Here is a 20,943-nt window from a genome sequence, read left to right as displayed (position 1 = left end):
CGTTATCTTGTGAAATGAGAGCGCAAACCACTTTTTTTTAATCATCACAGTAATACGTAAGAGGGTACCATGAACTGTCCTCTCTCTTTTTTTTTTTCTTTTTTCCTTTCATATAATGATGGGCTACTATATAGGGCCAGGGTTAGGCTTTTAATCCCTCCGGAACTACCCATTCAACTATTATGTGTTCTTCAGATTTTGTGCCACCAAATGGCCAGTGAATTTGCTGTAAGGAATCAACCTTAAAAACACAAAATTGATGATGCACTGTGTGCTTCATTTGATGTTTTTTTCATTTTCAGGTAATTGGCCAAATTTCACCAAGAGAGCATGAGTTAGGTGTACAGGGATTTCTAAGCTGAAACCAATGTCAGTATTTAAGAGTTTAAGATAATTATTAATAAGATAATTTTTTGTTGTCCAGTAATATTTTTTATGGAAACTGTTTCTGATTAAGTTTATTTTTTTTTATTTTTTTTTTTCAAGAATTATGACCAGCATATGTACTGAGCAGGGGTGGGGAAAAATTGATAGCAGCAGAGTTCTGTGATATTTTGTGTGGCAATATTGTATCAATACGCAAACAATATTGATCTATTTTCTTATCTTTTTTTCCCTTAAAATTTAATTTCTTAAAATTATTAACATTTCAAATATGAATTAAACATTTTGGTAGTATAATAATTTTTCTTTTAAGGCTGCCAGATTGCATTTTCAGAACCATCTAGTGGACTGAAGCCTTTAGTTTAGCAAAAGTTCAAATTCAGTAGTAAGAAATGCTGCTTATCAATCTGGTACTTTAACAATACTCTTATTGGTACTTTTTTATCATTAAATAATTTCTTTGTTACTTAAAAACTTTATTACTTATTACTTTAAATATCATATCTTAAAAGAAGAATAAATTCCTAACAGAATTAGAAGCAAATATTTTTATAACAGACTATAACTAGAGTGTTTCCAAGTATACACTCAATAATATCTCATTAGAAACACATTTAAATAAATGGGGAACACAGATATCAGTTAGTCTCATCCATCCAGTCCTCCTCCCTGTGATGCTGATGTGATTCATTACCTGCAGAGAGAGGAAGGGTTCTTTGTCTCATCCAACAGGAAGTTCAGACAGCTTTCGTTTTAGCTTGTGTCAGTTTGCTATTGGTTGAGCTAATGTCTTGTGCTTGTGTAAAAGATAGCGGATGGATGAGACACAGTGGACAGAGCAGATTAAAATTTTGCCAGCCACACGTTTACTCGTTGCTTGTCGATCAGGTGTATTGATAATTATTGGCTTTTTACTTGGAAGGGTTTTATTGCATGTATACAGTTACAAGGGTAGCTGTTGTCAATTCGAATAATCTTCGAGTTACTTCACCTGTTTCATTTCACTGTCTCTTTCGGTGGCCTCTCTGCTTTGCTGCACACTGATCTTGCTCCGTGTGTGTGTGTGCACGTATGTGTATGTGGAGGAGCTGCATCCACACAGACCAAGAAGGTAAGAGGCTGCGTGATAATAAATTGCACCAAACCTTACAAGGTACCAATAAAAGGAGCTTATAAATACTCCAGTCTTTAATAATTTAGTCCTGGGGCCTGTTTAATACCTGGTTTTGGTACCCATCCCTAGTCAGGGATATCACAGTTTCATGCAGGACTTATTTCCATTGTGGTTCCTGATGTTCCATAGGACTGTTGTCATGGAACAAGATGGAGCCAAACGTTCGACAGTCATTGGGATTGGTTGTTCAGACACACTGTTTGACACTATAATACTACAATAAAAATGACTGAAGAGTATACAGAGGAACAGAGTATAAAACTTAATATTATTAGATGAAACACATTGACAAAGGTATAAATTGAAAAAATGTAAGAAATTGGATCACAGTTTATGTTATCATAATATAATATTGCAAAATGTTTAATCACATTAATATTGTGTTGTGGGGCATGGAGCAATATTTGCCAGTGGGGGGGGCTTAACTAGCCAGAGACCTGAACTCAAACCACATCCCAACATCTTTTGGGATGAACTGAAACAGCCACTGCATGTCAGCCCAGTGTGGGACCTCACTAATGGAAATCCACACAAGATCTGGTGGAAAGACCAAAACCAGAAGAGTACAGTTTTCAAATCACAAGAGCTTTCAACAATTTTCAACAACATGATTAATGTTTTGCTAAGCTGTAAATAAGTTTAATGAAATTAAGTCACCAACTGTTATTTAATATACAAAATTGTCTCAAAATACAATATTTGTGCTTCATTTTTTGTCTAACAATTAAACTCTTTTTTTTTTCCACTATAGCTTTATGTTTGTATGTTTCTGATGTGAAGATTTGACTGTAGTTTGATGGTAACAGTGAATGAGGAAAGTAAAGTTACTTTAAATGACTTAAAATTACATTCACCTCCTTGTCACTGTTACCAAATATCTGCTATTAAGATGCAGTAGACTTATGGATGTCTAAGAGGTTCCTGTATAATTATGTAGCCCAATTTTCCCTGCATCATTATTATTATAGTTAATAGCCATATGTATCTCTTTTGAGACTTGTGTGCAATTTGTAGGCTAAGTGTAGCTGTTAAGTCCTTTTATAAACATGGCCAGCGTGGACAATCTGCCATTTGTGAGGAAAAAGGGCTGGCCATAAGAAAACATAATGCTGTGAAAATTTGATGGAATTTTCATAAAAGCATGTTTTTTTTAAAAGGGCATGTTTGTGTATGAGGCGCTGTCTGAGGTTTAAGCATACAGATGTCAATCATTGTAATAATAATAATCCTTAATCATTCTCAGAGCAGTTTTGAAGCCATGGTCTGATCTTCACAGGGGAACCAAATTCAGTTGTTGGTTTTGTGTTTTGTGCAGTATAAGGTGCTCCCCACCTCTGTGAATTTATTATACCTGTAAATTTGCAGCCTATGCAGTTGACTGATCTTTATGTTTTGAGCTCTGTTGTTTGGCTCCGTGATTTTCATCTGCATTTGTACCAACTGCTGACACTATACCATTATCCATTGCTATTTCAACATTGTGGGAGAGGATGATACAGATGCAATCCCCTATTGTGGTTAATTTTATATTGCATTAGTACATGTACACAGTAAACTGCACAGCTTAATAAGGAACACAAAATTAGTAAAATAACTTAGTACACATAACCCAAAATGTAATGTGCACAGTAACTACAGTTATACTAGCAGCAGGAAACGGCAACAACAGTTTGTTCCACTGAGAAAGTGAGGAACATCTGATGAAGATAAAACATGTTTTTAAAGTTATTGTAAGAAATGTAATGGCATTATTATGTACTCGTATCAGCAAGTACCCAAATATAAGTACTGAAAAAAAGCGGTGCATCCCTATACAGTATATTGTAATATAGTGCGTTTTCTGGAAAATTGAGAATTTAGTTATGGATAACATAACCAGACAAAAATGTCAGCAAAAATCTAAATCTAATAATGCTTTGAAGTTTTCCTGTACTTTTACAATAAACATTCACAATAAATCCACAGAAATGAATGGCCAGCTACCACAGTGAAAACAGTATGGCAAGATCCATGGTGGGTGACAAATTTATATGGTCTCATATTGTAATATCAGCCAGCACTAACACAGATTTACAGCTAGAAGAAAATGAGTTAGTCCATTAACTTGAACAGCTACATTGAAGTTGCGGATTAATTGATTATGAATCATCTATTAGATTAATTGCCAACTGTTTTGATAATTAATTGGTGTGAGTAATTATTCAAGAAAATGGACAAAATTCTGTTTCCACCTTCTCAAATGTGAATATATTCTGGTTTCTGTGCTCCTTTATGACAGTTAACTACATATCTGTGGGTTGTGGACAAAACAGGACATTTGAGGACGTCATCCTGGGCTTTGCGAAATGCTGATTGATATCACATTGGTACTGGGTATTGTTGGGTATAAAGATAGAAGTTCAGGTATTTGGAAGGGGAAAATGTTGTCAGAACAACAATTTATATTGTATATTAATTGATTTTACAGGCAGGCGAGTAACCACAAACATTTTTTAATGTGTAACAGTCAGTCTTGAGAATCGGGATAAAACTGTATTTTAAATGGGTTTAGATTTTCACTGTTTAATTATGTTGGAAAATATAATTTAAAAGATCAAACTCTTGGCTATTAAACCTTGTAAAAGGCCAACTTCCTGATGATTACATTTTTTAATTAAATGTAAACATCAACTTCATCAGATAGAAAATCTGTGTTGTCTTACAGAGTCGACAGAATGTTCCATTTTTTCATTTCACAGCGTCGTTGTGGTGAGCAGCCGTTTAATTTTTTAAAGTGTCTCAGAGTTCTCTTCATGTTAATCAAAATACACATTTTTAAAGCATCATTCTTGTTTAGCTTTGATTAAGAAGAGTTGACATGTTATGGTTAAGACACATCTGATAAAAATTATTAATGAATTTGTCTAAATAGAAAAAGTTTACCGGTGCTTGAGAAGTATTCCTGCCGTTTTTAAACCAGGAAGTGAGACAGGGGTCCTTAAGGTATAGCTAGCCATTTTTATGCCTGGCTAAATTATGTTTTTGTAAAAAATCTGACAGAGTTGACGGAAAATATGTGACACAACTTTAAAGGGCCAAAGTTTTCAGAAAAATCAGTTTTAAAACAAAGATAATTAAAATACCAAATTTTTACATCTGTGTTATCAGGAGGTATAGTTAATTCTCAAGAATGTTTGATCAAAGCAGGTTTTGGTTCCTACAGATTTGAACAAATGCATCGAGTAAAGCTTTTTATCTGCTGTCGTAACATGGTACAGTATTAGTGCATTTATTAAAGCGTGTTCTGATTCAATAACTTAGATGCTGTGTCTCATTGGTAAATGAGGAAAGCAACGGTTATCCAAACAACAGTTGCCCCCCACCCCCACTGCAGAGCAAGGTCTTGTAAAACTGAGAAATGTGTGTGTGAGAACTTGAATCTTTCAGCAGAATCGGGGCCCTGAGGCAGGAACTGAGATAAAGGCTGTTTAGAGTAAAACTCATTTTAGTTTGGAAAGGAAAAATAATTTTTTTCTGTCTGTGGTACCCTTGGTTTTTATCATCACACTTGAGCCATCTTTTCTCTTGCTCTCTCAATAGTCTCTGCTCCACCCTCCCACCACCATCTCCCTCTCCACCCTCAACATACACACACACTCACACACACACACACACACACACATGCCTGTCTGGCTAATAGAGGGTGAAATGCAGGTGTGTGTGGGAAGTGGCTGCAATACTGTAGCGCATTGACAGGTTATTTTGTTGGCCTCTGCCTAATTAGTGGCATAGTGGATGCACCCTGCTAAGCTTTAGTGCTTTATGTTCGCACCAGTCTGCTCTAATTTCTTTGCATCTTTGATATCGGCCCCAAGATTGACGGTTTGCACATAAAGAGGAACACCAGAGCAAGATAGAAACCCCAGTGGAAACAATGCCGCCATCTTTAGTCACCACCACCCAACCCCTTCAGCAGCATGTCTTTGCATTTTACCCCCCAGGTCTGCAGATGTACAGAGGGAAGTGATGGAGGGCACCATTGGATTTCTTGCAAACTCAACATACATTGGTTTCCATGCCAGCAGAGGGAACATTATTGCTTCATTCAGAGAAAGGAACATATTATGTTCAGACCCTGTGCTCCTGCTGAAGATCTTCTGGTGTTTACTCCACTTCAGCAATCCATGAAAGCTGTCTTCTGCTTTACAGTGAATCTGATCTGTATATCAGTTCTTGCTCTTTGAGAACACTCTCATTATTGCCGTTTATGATAAACTGCTAAGATGTGTCAGTTCCACTCCACAGCTGCTGGTACATTGAAATATATGTTATTTGTTCGCTAACTTAGGTCAAGGAGAAGGTCTACATGTCTTGTGCTTTCAAAACATACCTTTCTTGGTTACTATATCTTCCCTCTTTTTTTGTTTGGTGGTAATTGTGCTTGTATTTGTTATTCTGTTTCATTAGCATTTTGCTCTCAAGTTAAACCCACATGTCAGGCAGAGAATGCATCTCAGCTGACTTAAGTGTATCAGGATGTGGCAAATGCAGCTCTCTTGTGACATTCTGACAAAAGTGGAATAACAAAGAAATTGTTTGGTGGGAAGTTGAAGATGAAATATATAGAGCTTGTCTGATACTGGATCTTTTTAAAGCCAATACCAGCATTTTAGAGTTACAGTGTTGCATCTCATAACTACAGAGGAATATCTGCAACAGGTGTAAGAGGAAAAAATGAGAGGACTTTTAAAAAAAAAATGTAATTTCAAGCATATAGTTGAAATGTCAAGAATAAAGTTGAATGACAAAAATGAAGTTAAAAATTTTGCTGATATTCTCTACAGTTAGTCTTTATTCTCAAAATGCAAAAGTAAGAAAAATCTTCCTCTTATTTATTTTTCTAATTCCAGGCATTAATAACAAAGGTTGGATTTTATTCTTGACATTCCAACTTTATTCATGAAATTTCAACTTAATTCTTGACATTTTCTGATTTATTCTCATTGTTTTAACTTTATTCTCAACATTTCAACTTTATTCACTGCACTTCAACTGTATTCACTACACTTAGACTTTGTTCATTATACTTTGTCTTTATTCACTATACTTTGACATTTTCCAAAATATTTTATTCACTACACCTCTACTTAATTCACTGTACTTTGACTTTATTTGCAACATTTTCAGTGATTTACCACACGTAAGGTTTATTCTTGACTGGAGATGTGCGTGACTAGTCATCTAGTTGATTAAACATCCCTGACCTCGCCTGTCAGCACCAGCAATACTAGTCACTTAAACTATGTACATATGTATGTATCCATATTGCCTCTAAGATGTCATGTAGCTGCCCACCACTAGCTGCAGCCCTGGCCAACTGCAATCCCTCTCTCCCCTTGTTAATGCCTGTATGACCCGGATATTATAATCAGCAATGTGGGAGAGATCATCAGAACATCTTGCAAACAGCACAGGTTGGCAGTATCTTGATCTGGAAAATGAAAATGAATGTAGGCTGTGTTAGAATATACTGGCATATAAGCACTTGACTGGTGTGTGTGACCACATCCAGCTCACGCGTGACTGGCGTTAACCAATGTTAGGACTAATGCTGCTGTGTAGCAGCTAACATCAGCTCCCGGTAAACATTGTCATTTTCCTGCAGATGCTGTGATGCTACTTGGTCTGACATGATAACACATTCAGTGTATTGTTTTCTTGTTTTGTAAGATAATGTGCAGAGGAGAAAACATTTCAACAGCATTTAGGATGTGATTCGGTTATTGAAGAATGTGAAAAATGCCTTACAATGGCCCTTAACACATGCAATATTTTTGAGACAGTGTTTAACATTATGAATTAATTAACTATACTCAGTTCAATTGTTTTTTGAGTGTTTTCCTATGAGTCAACTAGTCTAAATAAAAATTTTCATTGAATTGAGGGGGATTACATACTGGGATCATCCCTATTCTTGATTTTTTTTATTTTTTTTATTCTCAACATTTTGACTGTATCCCATGCTATTCAACATTTTAAGTTTATTCTCGAAATGGAAAATAAAAAAAAGACATGTTCCTAATTTTTTCCCCTTATGTCTGACCCTAATAGCAAATGTTATGTTTTTTGTTCTTTCTTTTTTAAAGAAGGGTAACAAAGCAATTGTTTCATTAATAAATAATTAATAAATTGTCACATTTTACATTACTTTTAATTTTTAAATGATCCCAATTTGTGTTTGTGTCATTTCTGTAAGTGCTGTTCTGTGACTCAGTCATTGTTAAGGCTTTTGGTAGCATTTCTATAAACATCTGCTCTGTTTGACAAGAAATTATTTCTGCTTTATGTGATGATGGAAACTAGGGAGCTTTAACCACAAATAAAGAAGTGAATTTCTGTTTTTTTCTTATTAATAATTAAAGACACACACAGCAGCTGAAGTTCAGGGAAATGGCAGTGTGCAGTTTTTTTTCTTTCATGGCATATTTGATGTGTAGTTTTCATTGTGTTCTTGTACGTTCTTTCAGTCCATCTTGCTGCAGTTATTATTGTTTAATGCTGAGGAAGGCCACATGCTAGTTCCACTAACCTTCATCAGAACTAACCACATGCGTGTGTAATTGTACTCACCATATGTGAACAAGTGAATTTCATGCAGTTTTTCCTGACATTTGCCTGCCTTTGACATTTTGGGCCTGGAAGTGCATGAAAGCTGTTTAAGTCTCACCGTGAAAGGTCAGCTTGTGATTATTAACAGTGTTGGCTGTAAAGGAGGCTACTTATTCCCATGTAGATTGGTGGCTTTCAACTGCACAAAGAAATGGGAATATTGTCAGTATTGCCTGCGTTATTTTCCTGTCCTGTGGCCTGTTGAAATAAAGGAATGAATTAACCCTGTACCTCTTCTCTCTTTCAGCCTACTCTACTGTGTCAGGTGTAAATGGACCTCTTGTGATTCTGGATAATGTGAAGGTGAGGCAGCTAACAAATTCCATTTTTCCATCCCATTTTTATATCCTTGAACGAGTTCTTATATTACTACTAGTTTTATTGTGCTGTTTTGTTTTTTCATCATGAGAAATTTTGAGGTGGGGATTAGGGCCTGATCTTGGCCAATATGAGGCCAGTGATATTGGTTGATCTATATATCCATCAGGTTCTAGTTTGGACTGGTCACACTACCACTCAACCAACTGTAAAACAAGTGTTTTCAGATGCGAATGTAAATCACTGCTTCTGTTTTGCATCTGTATGCTAGTATTATTGATTTAAGTGTGGTTTTCAGGTGTCTGAACTGTGATGAATATCTTTCTTTTAGTTCCCCAGATATGCTGAGATTGTTCACCTGACCCTGCCTGATGGCACCAAGAGGAGTGGGCAGGTCCTGGAGGTGATTGGAAGCAAGGCAGTAGTCCAGGTGAGAACCAGAATCCATAATTGACCCTTCACTTATCACCACCCTGCTCAGTTATTGTTGCTACACCTGCCAAACGTTTCATTCTGGCACAGCATTTATGCAATTTAACATCAAAATTGAGAGACGTAAACGAAAGCAGATTCTCATTTCTAGCTGACCACTGTGGATTTTGTTGGCTAAAATTAGCAGATTTCATAAGTGTTGCTGGCTGATGTAAGCTAATGCTAACTTTGAGTCAGCTGAGAATATTTTCATCTGACATGTTTTAATACAAGAACCCTGTGAAAGTGCAAATGTAAAGTCACCTGACAGGTGTATGCATGATACGACAGTAATGCTAACAGACTGAGGCTAAAGCTAGCTTACATCTCAGCAAACAGTGGTCAGATGGTGAAATACAGCAGGTGTATCTACATAATAGATGACAGAAATATACTCATTAACATGGGAAAAGGAAGCGCAGGGACTCTGGACCGCAATCATGGAAGACAGCATACTAATGTTTGCATCTTATGTTACAGCAGATGAACACAGAGCTTATTCCATTCCCCACACATTTGCTGTCGTGAGTGTGCTGAGTGACCTGCACTTATTGCATAAATTGTTTGAGAGTCTTGCCACTAGAAAAACTGAGTAACTTCTGCTACTACAGTGCCCAGCTGTTTTAGGGGTTTTGTACAGGATATATGTGTGCAAATATGTGCTTTGATAAATGATTTGTGTATGATGTGTTTCCTCAAAAAAAATTAAATCAACTAGTTCAAAATTATTTTTCTCATTAATCTTTCTTCCTCATTGAAAAGTAGTCCAGACTATCTTGAGCTTTTTTAAAATCGTAATGTCATATCTGTGTGTGTTCAGGTGTTCGAGGGAACATCTGGCATTGATGCCAAGAAGACGGCCTGCGAGTTCACTGGTGATATCCTGCGTACCCCAGTGTCAGAGGACATGCTGGGTACGATTAACCTGATTTCACATTGCGTGTTTAATCCAAATGTAGTGACAGCACTAAATTATAAGGCTTATTAGTCCATAGTTCTGGTTTTGTTTACAGCTACACAAGCTCCCCTTTCATCCTTCTATCTTTGTAACACAAAGATGAAAATGTTAAAGCAAGTTATACTGCATTTTCCTCCAATATGCTTATTTTACTTATGTTTTCAATAAATGGTAAAAGCAAAACGGCCCTGAATCAAACCTTTTTTCTAAATGTTCTTGAATGTCTCAATCAGTGTGATTATCTCAGTAAAGCGCAAGGTTACATGTATTTGGATAGCGGTAGAAAGTAAACCTGCTTTTGTTTTTGAAGTATCATTAATCATGTCCATGAATTTATAATTACTTGTACTTGTTACTTGTAGACTTGACAAGAGCCATCAGAGCCACTCTTATCTGTTTAGAATCTGACACAAAACAGAACAGATCAGATGTGGTTGGAAGTGTCATCTAATGAATTTCACTTTATCTGTGTTTCTTAGTAATTATCTTTGAGTTCAACTTCCAGACAAAGTAAATAATTGTTATTCATCAAATGATAGACTAGATTTCTACTTGGCTCACAGGAGAAAATCTTCCTCTTTCAGGGCGTGTGTTCAACGGCTCAGGAAAACCCATCGACCGCGGGCCCAGTGTTCTGGCTGAGGACTACCTGGACATCATGGGTATGACCTCAATAACCAGCTGTCTTCCTGTGGTTCTCTACAGTGTTTTACAAGCCAAATGGATCAATGCTATATTATGAAGGCACTGTCAGCACATCTCCTAGTTCACCTGTTAATATCCCACATGACACAAACATCAGGGCTTAGTATCAAACCTCAGTACTGGTAAGGTACAGGCCAGAATGTGTGTTGCACTGACACATAAAAACTGTCAATTTAGATGATTTTATTCAGGCAGAGTGTTTTTTATTACTGCTCCTGTTTAGACCACATTTAATATTTGAGAACTTTTGTTAGATGAAAGAAGGTTTTTGTTTTTTTTAAAGAAAAAAGTGTATGTCTTCATTATTTGTACTGAAACTTCAAACAGTTCATCCCTGCTGAATAGACATAATTTTATTGGGACCTTGCTAGAAAAGCAAGCAGTTACGAAAATACATTGATTTGCATATCATGCATCAGTGTGTTTCTATGAACACTGGAGTATTCTGTCTCTCTTTAGCTCCACAAACTGGACGTGATTTATCACAGCAGGACAAACTGCTCCATATGAGTGCTGGAAATGAAGCACCGAGTGACCTGTCCTCCTCCTACAGCTGCTGCAGCATTGTCCTGTTTACTTTCTGTCAGAACCCAAACACCATATATGAGGATTATCAACATGTGGAACATGTTTCTGTTAGTAGATGTCACTTAAATAGATTTTCTAGATGTTTCTTCATCACCCTCATGTTAAAAGTGATGTCTGCACTGCTGCTGTTAACTTTATTTTGAGTCCTCTGTGTTATTCTGCCATTTCGTATTTGTGTTCACTTTATTTAGACAGTAATGACTAAAACTAACATTTCAGACTGTAATTCTGTCTGTAATTCATTTCAGTCAGCAGAACAACAACAAAAAATATTTTCTTTGCCCGACACTGCTGAAAAAATACACTGCCAGTGATCATCTTACCTGTATATGACTCCAGTGATGAAATAACTCCACGTCATAACCACCTTCAGTTTGAAGTCAAAAATACTGATTGTCCAGTTCAGTGAAGGGTTGAAAGTGATTAGTTATTAAGTTAATCTGCATCACAGCTCCTTTTGAATTAGAGGTCAAGTTTTTTTCTGATCAGTCGTCTGACATGGAGTCTATTAAACAGGGTGGAAATTAGACTGACTTTAAAATATGCTGCTATTATCATTATTCTAATGTGATTTATGTGTCTGTTTTTCAGGATTATGATTGAATAAAATATTTAATATTAATGAGACAAGTTTTTGATATATATATTTTGGGTAAATTAATTGTCATGTAATTGAATAATAAAAATAATTATTAGAGTAATTGATAAATTGAGAGAGAGAGAAATTGAGATTAATCGATTAATCAAAAAAATAATTAATACAATAAATATTCATTACGTGCAGCCCTAGACTTAGTCTTGGAATTAGAATTCTGGATTTTATTTTACTGCCACAGAGCGATGCTGTGATGGTGGTGAGCTACTGTAGCTTTACAAGTGCAAATAATGTATTCATCTTTGACTCCTATAATTTGTAACCTGGTTCTAGACCTCCTCCACCCCTCCAAACAGAAATTGGCTAACATGAACACAATGTTATGCTAAAATGAATGAAGTGAAACAAAATGGCAGTTTAGTCAGTTATTATCAATCTGTTGAGTCTCCGGCATTGTGCTTACAGTCTCACCACAGCAGCCAGCTGTAATAGTGCTGGAATGTGAATTTGCATTTGTTTGTTGTGTGTACTTAGAAACAAAGAATGAAAAAGGCTACAGGGCATTCCCAAAGTGTGTCTGACCTAGTATTGCAAGAGTTATGCTGAATTTGGTGACCTGTCAGTTTTATACTTGTATCATCAGAACAAGTCTGAAATTTGTCCTGTGTCACAGTAGCTCCATTTGCAGCAGTGTCAACAAGAAACATCAGGACAAAAAAACAGAATACATACATGCAACATGACATTACAATCACAAAAGTTAAGACAAGGGACAAACAATACTCTACATCTAACAATATAAATGCAGGAGATGACATTCGAGGCCCTTTAATATACAGTATCTCACAAAAGTGAGTACACCCCTCACATTTCTGCAAATATTTAATTATATCTTTTCATGGGACAACACCGAAGAAATGACACTTTGATACAATGTAAAGTAGTCAGTGTACAGCTTGTATAGCAGTGTAAATTTACTGTCCCCTCAAAATAACTCAGCACACAGCCATTAATGTCTAAACTGCTGGCAACAAAAGTGAGTACACCCCTAGGTGAAAATGTCCGAATTGGGCCCAAAGTGTCAATATTTTGTGACCACCGTTATTTTTCAGCACTGCCTTAACCCTCTTGGGCATGGAGTTCACCAGAGCTTCACAGGTTGTTACTGGAATCCTCTTCCACTCCTCCATGATGACATCACGGGGCTGGTGGATGTTAGAGACCTTGCGCTCCTCCACCTTCTGTTTGAGGATTCCCCACAGATGCTCAATAGGGTTTAGGTCTGGAGACATGCTTGGCCAGTCCATCACCTTTACCCTCAGCTTCTTTAGCAAGGCAGTGGTTGTCTTGGAGGTGTGTTTAGGGTTGTTTTCATGTTGGAAAACTGCCCTGAGGCCCAGTTTCCGAAGGGAGGGGATCATGCTCTGCTTCAGTATGTCACAGTACATGTTGGCATTCATGGTTCCCTCAATGAACTGTAGTTCCCCAGTGCTGGCAGCACTCATGCAGCCCCAGACCATGACACTCCCACCACCATGCTTGACTGTAGGCAAGACACACTTGTCTTTGTACTCCTCACCTGCTTGCCACCACACACGCTTGACACCATCTAAACCAAATAAGCTTATCTTGGTCTCATCAGACCACAGGACATGGTTCCAGTAATCCATGTCCTTAGTCTGCATGTCTTTAGCAAACTGTTTTCAGGCTTTCATGTGCATCATCTTTAGAAGAGGCTTCCTTCTGGGACGACAGCCATGCAGACCAATATGATGCAGTGTGCAGCGTATGGTCTGAGCACTGACAGGCTGACCCCCCACCCCGTCAACCTCTGCAACCAGTGCTAGCAGCACTCATACGTCTGTTTTCCAAAGACAACCTCTGGATATGACGCTGAGCAGGTGCACTCAACTTCTTTGGTCAACCATGGCGAGGCCTGTTCTGAGTGGAACCTGTCCTGTTAAACCACTGTATGGTCTTGGCCACTGTGCTGCAGCTCAGTTTCAGGGTGTTACCAATCTTCTTCTAGCCTTGGCCATCTTTATGTAGAGCAACAATTCTTTTTTTCAGATCCTCAGAGAGTCCTTTGCCATGAGGTGCCATGTTGAACTTCCAGTGACCAGTATGAGAGAGTGAGAGCGATGACACCAAATTTAACACACCTGCTCCCCATTCACACCTGAGACCCTGTAACACTAACGAGTCACATGGCACCAGGGAGGGAAAATGGCTAATTGGGCCCAATTTGGACATTTTCACCTAGAGGTGTACTTACTTTTGTTGCCAGCAGTTTAGACATTAATGGCTGTGTGTTGAATTATTTTGAGGGGACAGTAAATTTACACTGTTATACAAGCTGTACACTGACTACTTTACATTGTATCAAAGTGTCATTTCTTCAGTGTTGTCCCATGAAAAGATATAATTAAATATTTGCAGAAATGTGAGGGGTGTACTCACTTTTCTGAGATACTGTACATTTGACCTGGGATCAAGCGCCATATTTAATTTTAAGATTGACTGATGCACACAAGAGTTTTTCAGTTTAACCTTATTGAATCACATGACCCTGTATCTCTGGTTTGATGGTAACAATCTGTATTGACTGTTCAGGACATGGCTGGGATTAGAAACCATGTTTGGCCTATAGTCTGTGAGCAGGTTTTCTCTTGGTGGAGCACCTCAGAGCTGTAGACGAATATTTGGGCCATTACAGCACTGTAGAACACTCACAGAGGTAAAAAAAAAAAAAAAAAAAAAAAAAACAGGACAGAAATTTGTTTACTCAACTCAAAAGACCTGAGGTGGTGGAGAAATGCTGAGATCCAGTGCACAGCCGAGCAGCGCACCCAAAAACTGTCAATTGATTTGGTCGGTCCTTTGCAACAGCTGTGGCAGCATTATATTTTCAGGTTGTCCATCTGTCTCGTTGACAGAATTTCTCCAGACTTGGCACAAATGTCTACTTGGACTCAAAGATGAACTGATTCGATTTTGGAGGTCAAAGGTCAAGGTCACTGTGGCCTAAAAAAAACACTTTTGGCCACAACTCAAGAATTAACATGCTAATTAGGCCAAAATTTCACACACATATCTAATTTAATGATGAGGTGATGGCATTTTATGTCCAAAGGTCAATTTCACTATGACATCATAATGTTCATCTCACTATTTTTACAGAGGAGCACAGAGGCCTGATAGTCTCTAAGTGAAGACAGCATGTTTCTCACAGGAATTAGACATGTCAATACAGCAAGAATTTCCATTTATACAAAAAGTATGCTTAATACCTAATTATTAAATTACTTCCAAGTCTTCACTTAGATGATTCTCGACAGATTGAAAGTAAACAGCAATTTTCCTGGTCGTAGGAGGAATAGAACTGCAAGGCTCCAATTCAACTTGTTCATAGTTTTCATATATATATATATATATATATATATATATATATATTTATATATAGGGAAATTGTCCCTTTTCAAATTTCATATGAATGGATGGGAATGTTCAGAATTGACATGTTAAAGCCAGCAACCCAGTTTAGTGTCAGCCTTTCAACATCTGGCACTCGCACCACAATTTCTTCAGAAATTGCCTTCTTCTTGTCTTCTCTGGAATTTATAATCGGACTTTCCTTTATAATCAGACGCTCTTTGCCTCCACGTTGTGCCTTAAAACTGTTTACACAGCTACTCGTTGATTATCCCTTACGTACATAATTCTAATGTTTAAAATCTTTATCATTTAGCTGACAGATCTTGTTCCTGAACTATTAACATTGAGTATAACCCCTTTCTTATAAATCATTATTGTAAAATTCTGTGCAATGGTGATTACCTGTATGATGCATGGGGAAGTGTGTTTGTGTTTCTTGAGGTATTTAGCAGTTTCTGTGTTTCCAGGTCAGCCCATCAATCCTCAGTGCCGTATCTATCCAGAGGAGATGATCCAGACTGGAATCTCAGCCATCGATGGCATGAACAGCATCGCCAGAGGACAGAAGATCCCTATTTTTTCTGCTGCTGGGCTGCCCCACAATGAGGTGAGACCACCAGCCCTGTGGATTACATCAGGGGCAGAAAAAATCCTGGGGATATTTTCTGGATACAAAGAAATTGATATCAAAAGTTCCTTAAAGGGATTGTTCACCCCAAATGAATATTTAGTCATTACCTCCTCTTCCTCATACTGGTTGAAGGTCAGGTTTAATTTTTAGTCCACAAAACACTGCTGGAGTTTCACAGGAAAACTGTTACAGAATCTAACAAACAATTGAAGTGAATGGTGACCAGTTTTCAAATGGAAAAAACAAACAAACAAAAAAAAATGCCTCTGTACTGCTCTGCTCTGTATTGACATTAGAGTGAACAGCAGTTTGTCACAGAGCATAGTTAGTGAGTCCGTAACAGTGAGCTGAAAGTGGTCACGAGTGTGAGTAAACTCAAAACTTGCTGCTCTCTATAGTGTGGCGTGCAAAATTTTGAAGGCAACACATCTAACAAATATTAAGTACTTTTTACCACTTTCATAGCCTGGAAGCTAAATCCCCCACAGCAGCTGCAGCTAACGCCTGTAACTTAACCCTCCATGAAGAACAAAACTTTCAAGTGAGGCATTGACAACTTCATTGATATCTTCAGGTTATCAAGTAGTTCTTTGGATAAGTAGCTGGGGAAGGTATCAAGTATCTTCAAGTCAAAAGGGTCAGATTCAAGTGAAGTCCAAGTTGAGTTGCAAGGTTTTTTTTGTTTGTTCATTTGTTCTTTAACTTTTTCAAGTTGAGTTTAAAGTTGTCAAATATGCGGCTCGAGTCTGAATTGAGTCCAAGTCATGTGACATGAGTCCACATCTCTGGCACAACCACTGTAGAGTTATACTGCAGGATATGTTTTAGTGAAACCATTAAAAGTGAAATATAATTGTATAGTGATATTTCACAACCAAACTATCTCAAGGCGTTGATTAGACTATATGTAAATGTATAATCCACCTTTCTCTTGACAATCATTTGACAAAATGGCACACAACTTCACTTACACTCATTTAGCTATTCCTGAAATTAACCAAGTACATGTGTTCCCAAGGTCAAGAACCCTTTTGGCACGCCAGTATATAAAGATAAAAGCTTTTAAAATATTTATTTATTTACTTATTTATTTGGTTTTGAACTTTTTTTTTCAGAATGTTCAACAGTACATTACACAATGCCAATTTGAATAATAATAATAAATAACCGAACAATATCATAAACAGAAGCATACAAAAAAGAGGGAACAAAAAAGAAAAAGAACAAAAAGAATGAATAAATAAATTAATAATATAAATAAATAAATAGTGCTGTGGTGCTGTAAATAACATGGTAATTAACGAACTAACAAATAACCAAGATAGAGGCTGAACATTAAAACACCAGTGCAACTTGTATCAGTTCTCATTGTCATTACAGTTGAAACTGATTGGTAAATATTACATTAAATAAGGGATAATGGACAGCAGGCCAGCAAGCAGGCCACCACCGTAAAGTAAGTCCTGACGGCACAACACAGGACCCCTGAGGGTGCTTATCTCACAACAGTGACCCGCACCACATATCACCCCATCTATGGTGACTCGGAAACCATCCCATTTCCCCTCCAGAGTCTATGATCAGAACTGCATCCGAAGCAAACAGCCTGTTATACATAGAAACTGTTAGAATGAAATAACAGACCCCAGAGTATTGTAGCTGAGTCAAAGATTCATCAAACAAGAACATACAACAACAAATACGAATTTACCTACTGAAGAGCACTATTACACTATGTTAAAACAGCCTGGATATATAAGTAAGAGCATGAGACCAGGGGGATAATGTCTCAGGTTTTGAACCATTTACCTTCCCTGTAGGTTTTTCTAGAAGGCAGATATCATAAAACAGTGCAGACCAGACTCTGTTCATTACAATACTCAGTCCAAACCAGCTCTGATGAATGGTCTTTTTTGCAGCTGCTAGGCAGCAAGAATTATTCGTGTTTATTTCTGTTTCAGTCTCACAGTGGAAATATTTAACAGAGTCAGGTTATTCATGTGTGTCAAGTGTTTTCCTCAGTGTCCCATGACGCTCATCAGTTTGAGTTCTGCTTTTTGCCCAGTGTTTTTCTGTCCCACATTGGAAATTCATGAATCAGTTGTCCTACATAAGACATGTGTCTTACATGACTGAATATCCATGACATCTAAAAGCAGTTAAAAGTGAAGTAAAACAGACAGAAGTTACTACGTGCCTTGCCTTCATTTACATGTAAAGCAACTTTTAAAACACACACAAAAAAAATTCCATTCTGTTTATGGGATGGTTACTTCGCCTTTAAAGAAAGCAAAACTTCAACAGAACTCATTGTGCTTGTGAAGCATTCACTGAGCTCTGGCTTTTGCTTGTCTGTTTGAAACATTGTGACAGACGGCTGTGCAGCACACACAGCTTTATTGAGCCTGAGTGGAAATTAAACCAACAAGATCAGGTCATACTTAAAGAAGGCGAGTGATCCGTTATTTCCAGCTAGATGGAGGTTTTTGTCACAATGTACTAGTTTAAGTAGGACAGCTTTGGAAATGGTCCCAAGGCAAAAAAATGTTATTTCATTCATTCATGAAAATGAAATCAACAATGGACACAAAGACAACTCCATTGTATTTGGCAAAACAGTATTGATTGATTCAATCTATTGAAGCACTCCAGCACAATTGAGATTTCTTGAGTGACAGGCTGTTGGCTGTTCTTGATGCTCTTCAGCTAAAAGAAGAGGATTTAGAAACCAATGTTGGCCCCTGTATTCTTCTTTTCATTCCTACAGTCCATTACATGTCAATGCTCAGGGACAAAATTTAATGCTATTACTGTCTGACAATGGCAAACCATTGACACACTGTAATAGCATTGTATTTCTTTGTGTATTTTGGGAGATGTTTTAATATCCAATAAAACCTTATTTTTAAGTTGTTATTACAGACCAAAATACAGCAGCTTGATACAGGGCCATGGTGAGAATTAGGCTGATATTTTTGCAACCATTAAATACTATTTTTTTTCCCTCATGAAAATAGAAATTAAAGATGTAAAAATGAACTCCTTTAAATGAAGTATAAACTTTCTATGTAAGTAGGAGCAGTTAAATCGTGTCATTAATGATGAAATCAGTCTTGGAGTGTTGGCTGTTTTTGACTTGGAATCTCAGCATGGATGTTAAAATCAACAGCCAAACCTGTATGCTGATTTCCTGGTGAGGATTTTCTTTTAACTCTTTCCCTGCCAGCATTTTAAAAAAAAGTTGCCAGCCAGCACCATCATTTTTGACTAAATTGACAGATTTTATATTTTCAACACCCACAGAATATTCAGTTGTTAACATGGAATATATCAAAAGAAAGAACAAATCTTCTAGTTTCAGACAAAAAAATGTTTTGTTTGAGCTGTAGTCATTCATTTTTTATAATCAGTTAAATGTTGGTCGGTTACATCAAAAAAAGACAAAAAAAAAACAGAATAGCAGAATATGACATTTTTATTTTTGTTTTTTTGTCACTTCATATTACGTGTGTGACGTCACTGTCACCAGTGTGATTATACACTCCGTTCAAGAAGCTGGAGGGCTGGAGTGTTCTCTGCCCCGGCTGCAGAGTCCCAGGGCCTGCAGCGTGAGCAGCCCCGCTCTGTGTCCGGGCTCTGTGGCCAGGTCATGATGCTCTCTGACCCACGGATCTGCCACTGAGCACCAATGTTTTTATGCTAGATAACACCATCTTCTTCTTCTGCTGTTCAATTCCAATGGGCCTTCAATGGCCCTTCTTCTTCAAGTCCATCATAGTGTCCTCTACCGCCTTGCAGTGAAAATAGAAACTGGCAGGCAAAGAGTTAAGATAGTTTTTCTTTCTTCTGTCAGTCTAAATTAAGGCTGGGGTGACTCGATGTAATCGACATTGTTGAAATATGTTGAATAACGTGCATTGGTTCATCACAGTGAAGTGCTGCACCCAGTCAAAGCATGGATTCTTCCAGAGAACAAACTGTTGACAGAGACACAACAATGTTATTCTCTGTAAACTCTGCAAATTGGACATGGTCTTCATAGCAGTGCTCCTGCTCTACACCAACATTTGAAGTGAAAGCACCAGAGCACTTTGTCAAGGCAGCAAGACAGCAGTGTCCTGTTGACCTTTTGTCCTCACACAAGCATGATGTATTAGGACTATCAACACGCAGACCATGTTTCTGTTTGTAGCAGTCACTTAAAATTGATTTTCTAAGTGTTTCATCGCCCACGTTTAAGAGTAGTTTGTGCACGACTGCTGTTGTGGCAATGTAGCAGTGCATCGTTCATCATCTAACGTTGTTATTCAGCCATTTATATTTTCTGTTCACTTTAATAGCCATATATGAGTGAAAAAATTTCTCAAACTAACATTACCAAATGTTATTTCAGGTATTTTCCTTGCCCACAGTGAGGCAAAAATACAGTTGCCAGTGATTATCTTAACAACATATCACTCCAGCGAGAAAATAAATCCATGTTATCACAGCCATTTTAAGTTTTAAGTCAAATACTTAAGTGAAAAAACTTAATGCTTTATGTGTCTCTTTTTCTGGATGATTGAATAAAATTGACATTAATGAAGCAAATTTTTGCTATTTAATTTAGGCAAATTAATCATTATATAATAGAGTATTATATCATTAGATTCAAAATATAGACAAAGTGAAAAAAGAATTGTAGTGATTGTTAGCTGTAGCCCTACTCTAAGTAACCTAAAAGAGTACAATGGTCCATGGAAATATTGAACTGGATATTTCTTGGCAGTGTTTTCAGTTTCAAACCACTGCACACTACCTGCTCAGCAGCAAACAGCAGACAGACACTGTTAGCAACATGCTGGTGAACATAACATAGCAGAGCATTTAGCAGCTAAAGAGCCAGATCTAGTTTTCTCAGGAGTTGGTTAACACCAAAATGGAGGTAAAGCAGAGTGAATGTTTTCATCAGGTGGACACAGCACAACTTTAAATGTTGGCCATCGTGGAAATACCAAAAATTAAAAGTCTAGCTAAGACAGCATTTTGCAGACCAT

At 37.3% G+C, this 20,943-nt stretch overlaps 1 protein-coding gene across 1 annotated transcript in view; it reads left to right on the top strand.

Moving 5' to 3' along the window:
* The window catches only part of atp6v1ba (ATPase, H+ transporting, lysosomal, V1 subunit B, member a), a 51,529-nt gene that overhangs the window by 13,662 nt on the left and 16,924 nt on the right, over positions 1–20,943 (top strand). The window contains exons 2-6 of the mRNA XM_084736353.1: positions 8,454–8,509; positions 8,856–8,954; positions 9,816–9,909; positions 10,538–10,615; positions 15,744–15,883. Coding sequence (XP_084592479.1) covers positions 8,454–8,509; positions 8,856–8,954; positions 9,816–9,909; positions 10,538–10,615; positions 15,744–15,883 — 467 coding nt within the window. The remainder of the gene's footprint in view (positions 1–8,453; positions 8,510–8,855; positions 8,955–9,815; positions 9,910–10,537; positions 10,616–15,743; positions 15,884–20,943) is intronic.

This window comes from Lutjanus erythropterus, chromosome 14 (assembly GCF_056507025.1).
Source record: "Lutjanus erythropterus isolate fLutEry1 chromosome 14, fLutEry1.hap2, whole genome shotgun sequence".
Taxonomy (NCBI): domain Eukaryota; kingdom Metazoa; phylum Chordata; class Actinopteri; order Lutjaniformes; family Lutjanidae; genus Lutjanus; species Lutjanus erythropterus.
Note: the sequence above shows the minus strand (reverse complement) of the source record. Positions and strands in the feature narration are given on the sequence as shown.